The sequence below is a fragment of the Bombina bombina genome, chromosome 2 (assembly GCF_027579735.1).
Source record: "Bombina bombina isolate aBomBom1 chromosome 2, aBomBom1.pri, whole genome shotgun sequence".
In the NCBI taxonomy this organism is placed as follows: Eukaryota; Metazoa; Chordata; class Amphibia; order Anura; family Bombinatoridae; genus Bombina; species Bombina bombina.
The window spans coordinates 1,217,172,105-1,217,189,775 of NC_069500.1; the positions used below are offsets into that span (position 1 = coordinate 1,217,172,105).

Consider the following 17,671-nt stretch of genomic DNA (forward strand, 5'->3'; position numbering starts at 1 on the left):
CAGATAGATTCAGTGTCCATGACTCTGTCTCTAACAGACAAGAGACGTTTAAAATCGGTCGCAGCATGCCGGCACCTTCAGTCTCAGTCATTCCCTTCAGTGGCTATGTGCATGGAAGTTTTAGGTCTCATGACTGCAGCATCGGACGCGATCCCCTTTGCTCGTTTTCACATGAGACCTCTACAGCTTTGTATGCTGAATCAATGGTGCAGGGATTATATAAAGATATCACAATTAATATCCTTGAATCCCAATGTACGACACTCTCTGACATGGTGGATAGATCACCATCGTTTGGTTCAAGAGGCTTCTTTTGTTCAGCCAACCTGGACTGTGATCTCAACAGATGCAAGTCTTTCAGGTTGGGGAGCTGTTTGGGGATCTCTGACAGCACAAGGGGTTTGGAAATCTCAAGAGGCGAGATTACCAATAAATATTTTAGAACTCCGTGCAATTCTCAGGGCACTTCAGTTCTGGCCTCTGCTAAAGAGAGAACCGTTCATTTGTTTTCAGACAGACAATATCACAACTGTGGCTTATGTCAATCATTAGGGTGGGACTCACAGTCCCCAAGCTATGAAAGAAGTATCTCGGATACTTGCTTGGGCGGAATCCAGCTCCTGTCTAATCTCTGCGGTGCATATCCCAGGTGTAGACAATTGGGAGGCGGATTATCTCAGCCGTCAGACTTTACATCTAGGGGAGTGGTCTCTCCATCCAGATGTGTTTTCTCAGATTGTTCAGATGTGGGGTCTTCCAGAGATAGATCTCATGGCCTCTCATCTAAACAAGAAACTTCCCAGATACCTGTCCAGGTCCAGGGATGTTCAGGTGGAAGCAGTGGATGTGCTGACACTTCCTTGGTATTATCATCCTGCTTACATCTTCCCGCCTCTAGTTCTCCTTCCAAGAGTGATCTCCAAAATCATCATGAAACAGTCTTTTGTGTTGCTGGTGGCTCCAGCATGGCCACACAGGTTTTGGTATGCGGATCTGGTTCGGATGTCCAGTTGCCCACCATGGCCACTTCCGTTACAGCCGGACCTACTATCTCAAGGTCTGTTTTTCCATCAGGATCTCAAATCATTAAATTTGATGGTATGGAAATTGAACGCTTAGTTCTAAGTCATAGAGGTTTCTCTGACTCAGTGATTAATACTATGTTACAAGCTCGTAAATCTGTCTCTAGAAAGATTTTATTATAGAGTTTGGAAGACTTACATTTCATGGTGTTCTTCTCATAAATTCTCCTGGCATTCTTTTAGAATTCCTAGAATTTTACAGTTTCTTTAGGATGGTTTGGATAAGGGTTTGTCTGCAAGTTCCTTGAAAGGACAAATCTCTGCTCTTTCTGTTTTATTTCACAGAAAGATTGCTATACTTCCTGATATACACTGTTTTGTACAGGCTTTAATTCGTATTAAGCCTGTCATTAAGTCAATTTCTCCTCCTTGGAGTCTTAATTTGGTTCTGAAGGCTTTACAGGCTCCTCCATTTGAACCTATGCATTCTTTAGACATTAAACTACTTTCTTTGAAAGTGTTGTTTATTTTGGCCATCTCTTTTGCTAGAAGAGTTTCTGAGTTATCTGCTCTTTCTTGTGAGTCTCTTTTTCTGATTTTTCATCAGGAAAAGGCAGTTTTGCGGACTTCTTTTCAATTTTTACCTAAGGTTGTGAATTCTAACAACATTAGTAGAGAAATTGTTGTCCCTTCCTTATGTCCTAATCCTAAGAGTTCTTTGGAGAGATCCTTAAATTCTTTGGATGTGTTAAGAGCTTTGAAATATTATGTGGAAGCTACTAAAGATTTCAGGAAGACTTCCAGTTTATTTGTTTTATTTTCTGGTCCTAGGAAAGGTCAGAAGGCTTCTGCTATTTCCTTGGCTTCTTGGTTGAAACTTTTGATTCATCAAGCCTATTTGGAGTCGGGTCAGGCCCCGCCTCAGAGAATTACAGCTCATTCTACTAGATCGGTCTCCACTTCGTGGGCTTTTAAGAATGAAGCTTCAGTTGATCAGATTTGCAAAGCGGCAACTTGGTCCTCTTTGCATACATTTACTAAATTCTACCGTTTTGATGTATTTGCTTCTTTGGAAGCAGTTTTTGGTAGAAAAGTTCTTCAGGCAGCTGTTTCAGTTTGATTCTTCTGCTCTTGATTTAAGTTTTTTTCTTTCAAAAATGAAAATAAACTTATTTTTTTGGGTTGTGGATTAATTTTTTCAGCGAATATGGCTGTTTTTATTTTTATTCCCTCCCTCTCTAGTGACTCTTGAGTGGAAGATCCACATCTTGGGTATTGATATCCCATATGTCACTAGTTCATGGACTCTTGCCAATTACATGAAAGAAAACATAATTTTTGTAAGAACTTACCTGATAAATTCATTTCTTTCATATTGGCAAGAGTCCATGAGGCCCACCCTTTTTATGATGGTTATGATTTTTTTGTATAAAGCACAATTATTTCCAAATTTCCATTGTTGATGCTTTCTACTCCTTTCTTTATCACCCCACTGCTTGGCTATTCGTTAAACTGTTAGTGGGTGTGGTGAGGGGTTTATTTATAGGCATTTTGAGGTTTGGGAAACTTTGCCCCTCCTGGTAGGATTTTATATACCATATGTCACTAGCTCATGGACTCTTGTCAATATGAAAGAAATGAATTTATCAGGTAAGTTCTTACATAAATTATGTTTTTTTATCACTAGACAGGGATATGTATTTATATTTTCATTAAAAGGATACATGTTTTTCAAAAAAGTTTAGATGATGTTGTATTTAGTATACATTGAACAAGCAAATTCCTGTTTATTGAGGATCACTATGGTTACCTTTTTGACACAATTTTTCATTGGGGGAGGGGCTTACACTGTTTAAGTTGTCAGTTGAGTGTTGTGTTTGTTTGTCTGAGGAAGGGGAGTCCCCCCCCCCGAAACGTCACGCTTTATCTATTAAAATGTATTCACTAAAAGACCAGTGAGTGCCGTCTGTCCTTTTATATACAGGGAGTGCAGAATTATTAGGCAAGTTGTATTTTTGAGGATTACTTTTATTATTGAACAACAACCATGTTCTCAATGAACCCAAAAAACTCATTAATATCAAAGCTGAATATTTTTGGAAGTAGTTTTTAGTTTGTTTTTAGTTTTAGCTATTTTAGGGGGATATCTGTGTGTGCAGGTGACTATTACTGTGCATAATTATTAGGCAACTTAACAAAAAACAAATATATACCCATTTCAATTATTTATTTTTACCAGTGAAACCAATATAACATCTCAACATTCACAAATATACATTTCTGACATTCAAAAACAAAACAAAAACAAAACAGTGACCAATATAGCCACTTTTCTTTGCAAGGACACTCAAAAGCCTGCCATCCATGGATTCTGTCAGTGTTTTGATCTGTTCACCATTAACATTGCGTGCAGCAGCAACCACAGCCTCCCAGACACTGTTCAGAGAGGTGTACTGTTTTCCCTCCTTGTAAATCTCACATTTGATGATGGAATGATGGACCACAGGTTCTCAATGGGGTTCAGATCAGGTGAACAAGGAGGCCATGTCATTAGATTTTCTTCTTTTATACCCTTTCTTGCCAGCCACGCTGTGGAGTACTTGGACGCATGTGATGGAGCATTGTCCTGCATGAAAATCATGTTTTTCTTGAAGGATGCAAACTTCTTCCTGTACCACTGCTTGAAGAAGGTGTCTTCCAGAAACTGGCAGTAGCACTGGGAGTTGAGCTTGACTCCATCCTCAACCTGAAAAGGCCCCACAAGCTCATCTTTGATGATACCAGCCCAAACCAGTACTCCACCTCCACCTTGCTGGCGTCTGAGTCGGACTGGAGCTCTCTGCCCTTTACCAATCCAGCCACGGGCCCATCCATCTGGCCCATCAAGACTCACTCTCATTTCATCAGTCCATAAAACCTTAGAAAAATCAGTCTTGAGATATTTCTTGGCCCAGTCTTGACGTTTCAGCTTGTGTGTCTTGTTCAGTGGTGGTCGTCTTTCAGCCTTTCTTACCTTGGCCATGTCTCTGAGTATTGCACACCTTGTGCTTTTGGGCACTCCAGTGATGTTGCAGCTCTGAAATATGGCCAAACTGGTGGCAAGTGGCATCTTGGCAGCTGCACGCTTGACTTTTCTCAGTTCATGGGCAGTTATTTTGCGCCTTGGTTTTTCCACACGCTTCTTGCGACCCTGTTGACTATTTTGAATGAAACGCTTGATTGTTTGATGATCACGCTTCAGAAGCTTTGCAATTTTAAGAGTGCTGCATCCCTCTGCAAGATATCTCACTATTTTTTACTTTTCTGAGCCTGTCAAGTCCTTCTTTTGACCCATTTTGCCAAAGGAAAGGAAGTTGCCTAATAATTATGCACACCTGATATAGGGTGTTGATGTCATTAGACCACACCCCTTCTCATTACAGAGATGCACATCACCTAATATGCTTAATTGGTAGTAGGCTTTCGAGCCTATACAGCTTGGAGTAAGACAACATGCATAAAGAGGATGATGTGGTCAAAATACTCATTTGCCTAATAATTCTGCACTCCCTGTATATATATATATCACTACTGATATGGGGAAAACTGGGACTGCTGAGGCTATACTTTTATTGTCTGAGGACATGGCCATGAACATTGTCATTCCTACAAATAAATGTTTATTATGTCAGGAGGTACTAGTTTGTCCTCCTGCTCAGTTGTGTAATGCTTGTCTAACGGTTGTGTTACAATCAAATTCACCTTCCCCCAGTTTACCACCAACTATTAGTAAACCAGCAGTACAAATAACTCAAGACACATCTGATTTTGCTGGGGGTTTAAAGCTCCTTTACAAGTGGCGATATCTGAGTCTCTGGAGTCTTTGTCAGCCAGGTTCAAGGTTTGGATTTAGAGGGGGTTATCTTCTGCATCAGTGGAGGAGGTATATGTTGACGATTCTTCCTCAGAGTCAGACAAAGAACCTGAGGAGATGATCTTTCAATTTAAAATGGAATCTTTGCATTTTCTTTTAAAGGGGGTCTTAAAAATGTTAGGAATTGAGGATTCTAAACCAGCAGAGGAAAAACCTGTACATAAGTTAGATCTTATATTCAGGACCAGGTCTCCTGAGACTTTCCTGGTACCTTCATCAATTAATGAAATTATTACCAAGTAATGGGACAAGCTGGGAGTGCCGTTTACTATCTTCCCTATTACTGAGGCCAGTGTGTAATTATGGGGCACTATTCCATATGTTGCTTTTTACTTTGGCTAAGAGGACTATCCCTTTGGAGAACAGTACATCTTTTAAAGATCCTATGAACAGGAAACTTGAGTGTTACCTAAGGAAGACTTTTCTGCAGGGAGGTTTGTTATTTTAGCCTACAGTAAGTATTGCTATATTTGCTGGGACAGCAGCCTTTTGGTGCGATTTGCTGTCTGATTTAGTTTCTAAAGAATCCTCCTTAGAGGATTATTATTATCTGTTATTTGTAGAGCTCCAACAGTTTCCGCAGCGCTATAATCAAAGGCGCAGTACAACAAAACAATTATAGGGATCAAATGGGTAGAGGGCCCTGCCAAGAGTTGCACTGAGAGGAGATTCAAATTAGGATCCAAGCTTTGAAGACAGGGAACTCAAGTGTGATGCCATCATACAGATTGTCCGTATTAATGCCAAGAATACAGCTTTAGCAGTTCTTTCACACTGGTCGTGGATATGGTTTAAAATTCCAGACTAATAGGATTGAGCTTGCATTCTATTGGCTGTTCCAATCAGCCAATAGAATGCAAGCTCAATCCTATTGGCTGATAGGATCAGCCAATAGGATTGAACTTCAATCCTATTGGCTGATTGCATCAGCCAATAGGATATTTTCTACTTTAATTCCGATTGGCTGATAGAATTCTATCAGCCAATCGGGATCTAAGGAATGCCATCTTGGATGACGTCATTTAAAGGAAACTTCATTCAGTAAGAAGAGGATGCTCCGCGTCGGATGTCTTGACGATGGACCCGCTCCGTGTCAGATGGATGAAGATAGAAGATGCCGTCTGGAGGACCACTTCGCCTGGCTTGGATGAAGGCTTCTCCCGGCTTCGTTGAGGACTTCGGCCCGGTTGGATGAAGACTTCTGCCGCTTCCTTGAGGATGGATGTCCGGTCTTCAGAACAGTAAGTTTATCTTCAGGTGGTTAGTGTTAGGTTTTATTAAGGGTGTATTGGGTGGGTTTATTTTTTAGGTTAGGGCTTTGGGCTACAATAGAGCTAAATGCCCTTTTAAGGGCAATGCCCATCCAAATGCCCTTTTCAGGGCAATGGGGAGCTTAGGTATTTTAGTTATTATTTTATTTGGGGGGTTGGTTGTGTGGGTGGTGGGTTTTACTGTTGGGGGGGTTGTTTGTATTCTTTTTTACAGGTAAAAGAGCTGATTACTTTGGGGCAATGCCTGTAAAATGAAAATAAACTCTAACGGCTAGATTTAGAGTTTGGCGTTAGCCGTGAAAACCAGCGTTAGAGGCTCCTAACGCTGGTTTTAGGCTACCGCCGGTATTTGGAGTCAGTGATTAAAGGGTCTAACGCTCACTTTTCAGCCGCGACTTTTCCATACCGCAGATCCCCTTGCGTCAATTGCGTATCCTATCTTTTCAATGGGATCTTTCTAACGCCGGTATTTAGAGTCGTTTCTGAAGTGAGCGTTAGAGCTCTAACGACAAAACTCCAGCCGCCTGAAAAAAGCAGGAGTTAAGAGCTTTCTGGGCTAACGCCGGTTCGTAAAGCTCTTAACTACTGTACCCTAAAGTACACTAACACCCATAAACTACCTATGTACCCCTAAACCGAGGTCCCCCCACATCGCCGCCACTCGATTAAAAATTTTTAACCCCTAATCTGCCGACCGCCACCTACGTTATACTTATGTACCCCTAATCTGCTGCCCCTAACCCCGCCGACACCTGTATTATATTTATTAACCCCTAACCTGCCCCCCACAACGTCGCCGCCAGCTACCTACAATAATTAACCCCTAATCTTCCGCTCCGTAAACCGCCGCAACTTACATTATCCCTATGTACCCCTAATCTGCTGCCCCTAACACCGCCGACCCCTGTATTATATTTATTAACCCCTAATCTGCCCCCCTCAACGTCGCCGACACCTGCCTACACTTATTAACCCCTAATCTGCCGAAGGGACCTGAGCGCTACTATAATAAAGTTATTAACCCCTAATCCGCCTCACTAACCCTATCATAAATAGTATTAACCCCTAATCTGCCCTCCCTAACATCGCTGACACCTAACTTCAATTATTAACCCCTAATCTGCCGACCGGACCTCACCGCTACTATAATAAATGGATTAACCCCTAAAGCTAAGTCTAACCCTAACACTAACACCCCCCTAACTTAAATATAATTTAAATCTAACGAAATTAATTAACTCTTATTAAATAAATTATTCCTATTTAAAGCTAAATACTTACCTGTAAAATACATCCTAATATAGCTACAATATAAATTATGATTATATTGTAGCTATTTTAGGATTAATATTTATTTTACAGGCAACTTTGTAATTATTTTAACCAGGTACAATAGCTATTAAATAGTTAAGAACTATTTAATAGTTACCTAGTTAAAATAATAACAAATTTACCTGTAAAATAAATCCTAACCTAAGTTATAATTAAACCTAACACTACCCTATAAATAAATTAATTAAATAAACTACCTACAATTACCTACAATTAACCTAACACTACACTATCAATAAATAAATTAAATACAATTGCTACAAATAACTACAATTACATAAACTAACTAAAGTACAAAAAATAATAAAGAACTAAGTTACAAAAAATAAAAAAATATTTACAAACATAAGAAAAATATTACAACAATTTTAAACTAATTACACCTACTCTAAGCCCCCTAATAAAATAACAAAGACCCCCAAAATAAAAAATTCCCTACCCTATTCTAAATTAATAAATGTAAAAGCTCTTTTACCTTACCAGCCCTGAACAGGGCCCTTTGCGGGGCATGCCCCAAGAAAATCAGCTCTTTTGCCTGTAAAAAAAACATACAATACCCCCCCCCCAACATTACAACCCACCACCCACATACCCCTAATCTAACCCAAACCCCCCTTAAATAAACCTAACACTAAGCCCCTGAAGATCTTCCTACCTTGTCTTCACCATCCAGGTATCACCGATCCGTCCTGGCATCCGGTGCTGAAGAGGTCCAGAAGAGGCCCCAAAGTCTTCCTCCTATCCGGCAAGAAGAGGACATCCGGACCGGCAAACATCTTCTCCAAGCGGCATCTTCGATCTTCTTCCATCCGGTGCGGAGCGGGTCCATCTTGAAGCAGCCGACGCGGATCCATCCTCTTCTTCCGTTGTCTCCCGACGAATGACGGTTCCTTTAAGGGACGTCATCCAAGATGGCGTCCCTCGAATTCCGATTGGCTGATAGGATTCTATCAGCCAATCGGAATTAAGGTAGGAATATTCTGATTGGCTGATGGAATCAGCCAATCAGAATCAAGTTCAATCCTATTGGCTGATCCAATCAGCCAATCAGATTGACCTCGCATTCTATTGGCTGTTCCGATCAGCCAATAGAATGCGAGCTCAATCTGATTGGCTGATTGGATCAGCCAATCGGATTGAACTTGATTCTGATTGGCTGATTCCATCAGCCAATCAGAATATTCCTACCTTAATTCCGATTGGCTGATAGAATCCTATCAGCCAATCGGAATTCGAGGGACGCCATCTTGGATGACGTCCCTTAAAGGAACCGTCATTCGTCGGGAGACAACGGAAGAAGAGGATGGATCCGCGTCGGCTGCTTCAAGATGGACCCGCTCCGCACCGGATGGAAGAAGATCGAAGATGCCGCTTGGAGAAGATGTTTGCCGGTCCGGATGTCCTCTTCTTGCCGGATAGGAGGAAGACTTTGGAGCCTCTTCTGGACCTCTTCAGCACCGGATGCCAGGACGGATCGGTGATACCTGGATGGTGAAGACAAGGTAGGAAGATCTTCAGGGGCTTAGTGTTAGGTTTATTTAAGGGGGGTTTGGGTTAGATTAGGGGTATGTGGGTGGTGGGTTGTAATGTTGGGGGGGGGGTATTGTATGTTTTTTTTTACAGGCAAAAGAGCTGATTTTCTTGGGGCATGCCCCGCAAAGGGCCCTGTTCAGGGCTGGTAAGGTAAAAGAGCTTTTACATTTATTAATTTAGAATAGGGTAGGGAATTTTTTATTTTGGGGGTCTTTGTTATTTTATTAGGGGGCTTAGAGTAGGTGTAATTAGTTTAAAATTGTTGTAATATTTTTCTTATGTTTGTAAATATTTTTTTATTTTTTGTAACTTAGTTCTTTTTTATTTTTTGTACTTTAGTTAGTTTATGTAATTGTAGTTATTTGTAGCAATTGTATTTAATTTATTTATTGATAGTGTAGTGTTAGGTTAATTGTAGGTAATTGTAGGTAGTTTATTTAATTAATTTATTGATAGGGTAGTGTTAGGTTTAATTATAACTTAGGTTAGGATTTATTTTACAGGTAAATTTGTTATTATTTTAACTAGGTAACTATTAAATAGTTCTTAACTATTTAATAGCTATTGTACCTGGTTAAAATAATTACAAAGTTGCCTGTAAAATAAATATTAATCCTAAAATAGCTACAATATAATTATAATTTATATTGTAGCTATATTAGGATGTATTTTACAGGTAAGTATTAAGCTTTAAATAGGAATAATTTATTTAATAAGAGTTAATTAATTTCGTTAGATTTAAATTATATTTAAGTTAGGGGGGTGTTAGTGTTAGGGTTAGACTTAGCTTTAGGGGTTAATCCATTTATTATAGTAGCGGTGAGGTCCGGTCGGCAGATTAGGGGTTAATAATTGAAGTTAGGTGTCGGCGATGTTAGGGAGGGCAGATTAGGGGTTAATACTATTTATGATAGGGTTAGTGAGGCGGATTAGGGGTTAATTACTTTATTATAGTAGCGCTCAGGTCCGCTCGGCAGATTAGGGGTTAATAAGTGTAGGCAGGTGTCGGCGACGTTGAGGGGGGCAGATTAGGGGTTAATAAATATAATACAGGGGTCGGCGGTGTTAGGGGCAGCAGATTAGGGGTACATAGGGATAATGTAAGTTGCGGCGGTTTACGGAGCGGAAGATTAGGGGTTAATAATATAATGCAGGGGTCAGCGATAGCGGGGGCGGCAGATTAGGGGTTAATAAGTGTAAGGGTAGGGGTGTTTAGGCTCGGGGTACATGTTAGAGTGTTAGGTGCAGACGTAGGAAGTGTTTCCCCATAGGAAACAATGGGGCTGCGTTAGGAGCTGAACGCTGCTTTTTTGCAGGTGTTAGGTTTTTTTTCAGCTCAAACAGCCCCATTGTTTCCTATGGGAGAATCGTGCACGAGCACGTTTTTGAGGCTGGCCGCGTCCGTAAGCAACTCTGGTATCGAGAGTTGCATTTGCGGTAAAAATGCTCTACGCTCCTTTTTTGGAGCCTAACGCAGCATTTTTTTGAACTCTCGATACCAGAGTTAATTTTATGGTGCGGCCAGAAAAAAGCCTGCGGAGCGTTAACATCCCTTCTACCGCCAAACTCCAAATCTAGGCCTAAGATAGCTACAATGTAACTATTAGTTATATTGTAGCTATCTTAGGGTTCATTTTATTAGTAAGTATTTAGTTTTAAATAGGAATAATGTAGTTAATTATAGTAATTTTATTTAGCTTTATTTAAATTATATTTAAGTTAGGGGGTGTTAGGGTTAGACTTAGATTTAGGGGTTAATACATTTAATATATTGGGGCGGCAGATTAGGGGTTAATAAATATAGGTAGGTGTTGGCGATGTTAGGGGCGGAAGATTAGGGGTTAATATTATTTAACTAGTGTTTGCGAGGCGGGAGTGCGGCGGTTTAGGGGTTAATATGTTTATTATAGTGGCAGCGATGTCCGGAGCAGCAGATTAGAGTTTAAAAATGTTGTTATAGTGTTTGCGATGCGGGAGGACCTTGGTTTAGGCATTAATAGGTAGTTTATGGGTGTTAGTGTACTTTTTAGCACTTTAGTTATGAGTTTTATGTTACGGCGTTGTACCATAAAACTCTTAACTACTGACTTTAGAATGCGTTAGGGATCTTGGAGGTAGAGGGTGTACCGCTTACTTTTTGGCCTCCCATGACAGACTCGTAATACCGGCGCTATGGATGTCCCATAGAAAAAAGGGTTTACGTAAGTCGTTTTGTGGTAAGGCCAAAGAAGTGTGCAGTGCCCCTAAACCTGCAAAACTCGTAATAGCAGCGGTAGTGAAAAAGCAGCGTTAGGACCTGTTAACGCTGCTTTTTCAGCCTAACGCACAACTTGTAATCTAGCCGTATGTTTCTATGTTTACTTTTCTTGTGGGTTATGTTTTTTGCACGTATTGTCAGAATTGTCAGTGCTTTCTTGGGAGATTCCTTATTTTATCTTTCACCAGATTAAGGCTCTTTTACAAACAAATTTAGGTTTCTTCCTTAGGTAATGTCTACTAAAAATATAAATCAGGAAATCATTGTTCCTTCTTTGTATCCTAATCCAAAGTCTCAACAGAAGAGGTTATGGCATAATTTGGATGTGGTAAGGTTTGAAATCTTCAAAGGAGTTTTGTCAGTCTTCTAGTCTATTTGTGTTATTTTCTGGTAAGGGTCAAAAAGCCATGTCTGTGTGTCTTTATCTTTTTGGTTGAGGAGTATAATTAACAGAGCTTACTTGGAAGCTAGCCAAGATCCCCCGGTCAGAATTACTACTCAATCCACTCGTTCAGTTGCTGCTTTATGGGCTTTCAAAAATGAGGCCTCTGTCAAACAAATTTGCAAGGCTGTGACTTGGTCCTCTCTTCACACTTTTATAAAATGTTATCATTTTGATGTGTTTGAAGGTTCTTTGGGCGTTGGTGCCTCCCCCCCCCCCATTCATTTTGGTGCACTGCTCAGCTTGGATATTGGTTTCCAAGTGTAAGGATTGTGGATTCTCACTACCATTAGAAAGGAAACATTATTTATTGTTTATTTCTTTCTTTCTTGGTAATTAGAGTCCATAAACCAAAAACTGTAGCACATGGTAATGGCATTCCTAGTTTGCTCCTCTTTACCCTGTTACAGTGTCTTTGCCTCCTCCCGGTGGCCAGGTGATGTAATTGCAAAGTGTAAGGAATGTGGAATTAATTTATCAGGTAAGAATATTTTTTTATATTTTTTTTTTTACTCTTTTAGACCGTTTATTGATATCATTGTCAGTAGTCACCACATAAAAACATTCTTATAACCTTGGGTTAAAATACAAGTAGAATATTGGCATCATTAAGAGTGGTCATGAGACAAAAACAATTTTTTAAACTTGATCAAAAAAACTAACTTTTATTTCACAGTAGAATATAATTTTACCTGCTTTTTATTCATTCTTTTAAAACTATTAATGCATATTATAATAAAACATGACATTGAAATACATTATTTCATTCATTAAGAAACTCCGTAAAGCATTTGGAATAACTACCTTTATTGGTAAACGTCCTAATAGCTATATTTATATAGCATTATAAACAGGAATATATGCTGTGCCTGTAACAGTTCCTAATTTATCTTCTTTATTCAGACCTCCAGGTTGGTTCATGGAAATCAGTCAACACAACTTATTCTGTCTCCTTTCACCGTACAGCAGAACACTTTTGCTCCATCCCACCAGCAGCCGTTCTCTCGCCACATAACTGAAAATATGAGTGACCTTTCAAAAGTACAGCAGAAGTGATATTGGCTGCATTTTATATACTGCTATTAAAGGAAACAAAGATACAAGAGATTGTAGAAGATTTTAGTGATGTTGCTTCATTGGTAGTGAGGTGGATGTGTGATATGAGACAATATACTTACCTAACAGAAATGTTTTTATCATTTTATGTCATACAGCATTTTTGTCTGGATCATCATGTAGAACCAAATAAAATATAAACAGGTTGTTTGCCTGCTTATAAGTTCTCATCCCATCGGGGAAAAATCAATAAATCGTATATCAATAGATCTTCTGCTTTAAGAACCACTCTATTGAAAATGTTGTCAGCAAATCATTTTCATATATATATATATTACACTAATTATCATAATAAACACTGCAAATTTCATATTTTTTTAAACTCAAGTTGTCAATTAAATCAAGACCTGTTTTGTCAAGACAGGTAATTTGTTATATCCTGTAAACCGTTTATACAACTCTTAGTTTTGTCATTTAAACAGGCCTTGTTTTTATTGTCTAATTAAAACGGTCTTTATATGTGCTAGATTTCTCTCTATTGTTTTGTGTGTACATTCTTTTGCAAAATATGGACCCTTTGTGTAACACCAGCTTTTTTCCGTTAAAGGGCCATTATAGTTTTAAAATTAAACGCTCTAATAATAATAATGTAATTTTAACACTGTTGACGCTGTAACTATATATTTTTAACCCTTGTAAAGGGTTTAAACACATAGAGTCCCACTCAGATCATTGGTGTTCCTGAGCAGAAACTACAGCTGATCCAATCAGCATTGGTCGTGCGACTAGTGCTGCCAATTGTATCAACGTCAGTTTCCACTCTGGACCTGCAGTGCTCTGCGTGTCCTGAGTGGGACTCAAACCATGCATAGGGGTTAATCACATAGTTAAACACGTATTTTTACAGCATCACTAGGATTAAAATTACATGCTGTAACAGATTGGAACATGTCAGTTTATATCCTGATTTTAACTCGGTTCTGCTTTTAAAATGATCAAGGTACAGAGAGTACCTCTTTGGAACCAAAGTGAGAAATTTGGAAAATTGAGAATTGTATATTGCAACAGAATCAGCATTTCACTTCAGCAAATGAGAGAAATTTAATGTTTTTTATATATTGTAACTTTTTGTCAATGTTAAACAAATGCTATATTGTACAGTTGCTGTAACATATTATGTAAATATCTACATATATATATATATGGATAATATAAAAAGGTGTTATGATGCATGGCCATAGATTTTAATGTAACGTACCATGATACTGAAAAACATCCTCTCACTCTTCAATTATTTCCACCCACTTTTCTTTTGATAAACACCACTGTGTTCAGGGATTAAATGTAAGTGCGCATTCTAGAAATCAGTAAATATATAATTAGTACAATCAGTGCCAAACAGTGTTGAATTGGAAGACATTGTATTTGGATACTTGAGTATTAGATGTGCTATGCAAACAAAATAAACCTTTAGCTACAACAGGATCAAAAAGCACTGATACAATCTGACAGCATTTTAACTAAGTACCTTGTGGATGTGTATATGTTATGTGGTGGGCTTGTACCTTATTGGCGTATGTACAAGTCCAAAAGGTCTAAAGATCAGTGCAAAGAGCCAACTGGCTTGCTGCTTTGTATCCAGCCGGAATGTCCTCTAAACCAGTCAGGGGGCTGAAATATTAAAGAGCTTATGATCTTTGGCTTGAAAACTATACTGGTCATTAAATGGTTATATCAAAATGTTATAGACACTTGTTAGATGTTTTCTGGTGAAAAAGTGGAACCTTTTTACTTAGCGTATAATCTTACATTTAAGCCCTGGAACAATGGTGGTTGCTGTATGCATTCTATGTTTTGTTTACAATCTCTAGTAATATTTTGTGGTTTTGTTTTGTGCTTTAATTATATATGTTGTATTATGTTAAAATAAGTTGACATTGTAATTTTGTGGGATTGAATTCATGTTTTGTTTAATTTATGAAAAACTCTTAAGTGACCGAAATGTTTCTGCACTCACATCCATCCAGGTTCTTTAGATTATACCACATTGCATTTTACCCACTAATATAATTTTACCTGTTTTTATGTATATTTTATATATCTCACACTCTCATATTAGTACTGGTGCTAGATGGCCTATGACCTAAGTAGAAATGCCTTATAGAAATCTGAGGGCTGGGAACCCCCATTCATAGATATAGCTCTCCCATTCCTGATTCATTTCAGTTTCTGCCGGTTTGGAATTAGGTTGGGATTTAGTTTTATTTTGCACAAGTGATGAAGAAAGATTAGACCCCTCTTACCTCTCAGTACAGCACACACACCACTAAAAGGCTTCAGCCACCCCAGACCATTATTGGGACCCTTTGCCTGTAACCTTGCAAATTACATATATACATCACTGTAAACGAATTATTATATTTGGCGTTTCCCCATTAGAGTTAAAGGGACACTGAACCCAAATTGTTCTTTCATGATTCAGATAGAGTATGCAATTTTAAGCAACTTTCTAATTTACTCCTATTACCAATTTTTCTTCGTTCTCTTGCTATCTTTATTTTAAAATCATGAATGTAAATCTTAGCAGCCAGCCCATTTTAGGTTCAGCACCATGGATAGCGCTTGTTTATTGGAGGCTGACATTTACCCACCAATAAGCAAGGATAACCCAGGTTCTCAACCAAAAATGGGCTGGCTCCTATGCATCACATTCCTGCTTTTTAAATAAAGATAGCAAGAGAACGAAGAAACATTGATAATAGGAGTAAATTAGAAAGTTGCTTAAAATTGCATGCTCTATTTGAATCATTAAAGAAAAAAAATTGTTTTTAGTGTCCCTTTAAGGACTGTGGCTGACTATGAGGGTACCGCCTGCCTCTTACACATAAAGCACAACCCTTCAGTAGCAGCAGTTTTCCAGTTGGCAGGCTACCCGAGCTGTGTCTGCTAAATCTGTTGCATATCTATATGTCCCTGTTCTGCTCTCAAATCTTGAGAATTCAATTTCATGTTACTTTTATTTATAAAGATTTGATCCACCTCAAATGATGTAAATACAGGATGTTTTTCTAATTCCCCATTCTGCAGCTTTTGGATCCTATACAGAATGCTGTAGTTACAGGGTTATTTTTTAGCTTTGTGAATTGTCCAGGTTACTGCATATTCAGCCCTTTCCTAGCAAACGTTTTATTTTCAGCCTGACGCTCAAGCTTTACAACAAATTGTCTGCAGTTTGTGCTCAAACATTCCATTCTGCCATGAGATCTCTTTTTCATTTTTCAGATTCACTGGTAACAAAACAGAAGCTCTTCTAAACAGGTTTTATCCCTAAACTCTTAAATATTTGTGTAAAGCACTAAGGAAATTGGGAAGTCTGATTTTTATTTATTTTTTTGTATTTATGATTCTGGTGCCAGTCAGGGTGAAAACTTCCAAAAGTTCTGTTTAAGCCACTTGGTCTGCTCTCGGATTTTAGTAGTTTATGAAAAATTCTTTCAAGGTTAGCTGGGTTTTTTTTTCTCACTTGGATGTTTGCAACCTTTTGAGTTTATGTTCTTGAAATGGAGTTATGGGATATGGTCTTTTTGCATATTTTCACTTTATCAATTTAATGTATGTGATTTCTAGAAGCTGCATATAGTAGAAAGGTCTGTGTTCTCTCACCTACCCACCCTTATCTTTATACAGTTTTTTTATACTGACCCACTACTGCTGCCTAAAGAGATCTATGTAGTGTTAGATGTTCCCACCCCTAAGACGTATTGTAGGGATTTCCACTTACTCTAAAGACTAGAAGACATCTTCTCACCAGTGCTAATATGGTTCTACTTTGAGTGTGAACAAACTGATTTATCTATATATTTAAATATATATATATATATATACTGTATGTATATATATATATATATATATATATATATATAGTATTATAGGAATTTGCACTTTTTTGCAGATGGATTTAAAATTTTACCTCTGAAAATTATTTTTGTCTACATGAAAAATATTTACGTAAAATTATTTTGTGCTAAAAATTAAGAAACTAAATCTGGTTAAAAAGTTCCGTTCTAGGAGTGTTTTGCACAAAATCTATACATATATTATATATTTTTGCCACTTTTATCTGCATTTTAAATAAGTGGAATGCCTTTTTTTTGTTTTGTTTTTTTTTCTCAATTCTTTTTTTCTCCCAGCCCTAAGGGCTGTAACATAAAGCTTAAAATCTAAATTATACACAGTGCCTTTACATTCTGATACAGCTGGAACTGACTTGTTATGTTTGTGTTTTATTCTATGAGAGTAAAATTACACTTTAATCATTACTTAAAGCAGATTTTTATGTTATTTCAATTGTTTAGTCAACCTTACTTCTAAAAGAATTTGCTAAATATTCACTTATAGCGAACACAGAACCTTTTTTTGTCACAATTTATTGAACCTTGAGATATAGCAGCTGAAAAGTAGTGTAATAGTTTTGTTTAACTTAATATTCTCAGACAATTTAAAAAAAAATATTTTAAAATAATAAATGTCCATTTAGTAGGCCTCATTCTCCAGCTGTCTGCTGTTCTATGGAGCGTCTTCACTTTAATGGTGATAAACTCAGCTACATTAGAAAGGCACAACCTGAAGGTACCACACACTCACCTTATTCAGAAGTCTCATTTCTGTTCTACAAAGAGCTAACCGTACTACTGGCTTGGAATTTTGTTACTGCTGCTTTCTTTAAACACTCAGCTGTGCCTTTGTAATGTAGCTCATGTTCTGTCCCTTAAGGTGTAGAGAGCACATCCGATGTGGACATATCTCACCCTAGTTTTTTTTTTTTACTATAACCCACATTATGTA

General features: G+C 38.1%; 1 protein-coding gene across 3 annotated transcripts in view; it reads left to right on the top strand.

Annotated features, from left to right (window-relative positions):
• CLOCK (clock circadian regulator) overlaps positions 1-14,784 on the top strand; it is a 482,886-nt gene extending 468,102 nt beyond the window's left edge. For all 3 annotated transcript variants that reach the window (XM_053703956.1, XM_053703957.1, XM_053703958.1), the window contains one exon: positions 12,674-14,784. In XM_053703956.1, the coding sequence (XP_053559931.1) occupies positions 12,674-12,826 (153 nt within the window). In that variant the 3' untranslated portion in view covers positions 12,827-14,784. The remainder of the gene's footprint in view (positions 1-12,673) is intronic.
• Positions 14,785-17,671: the final 2,887 nt, after the last annotated feature.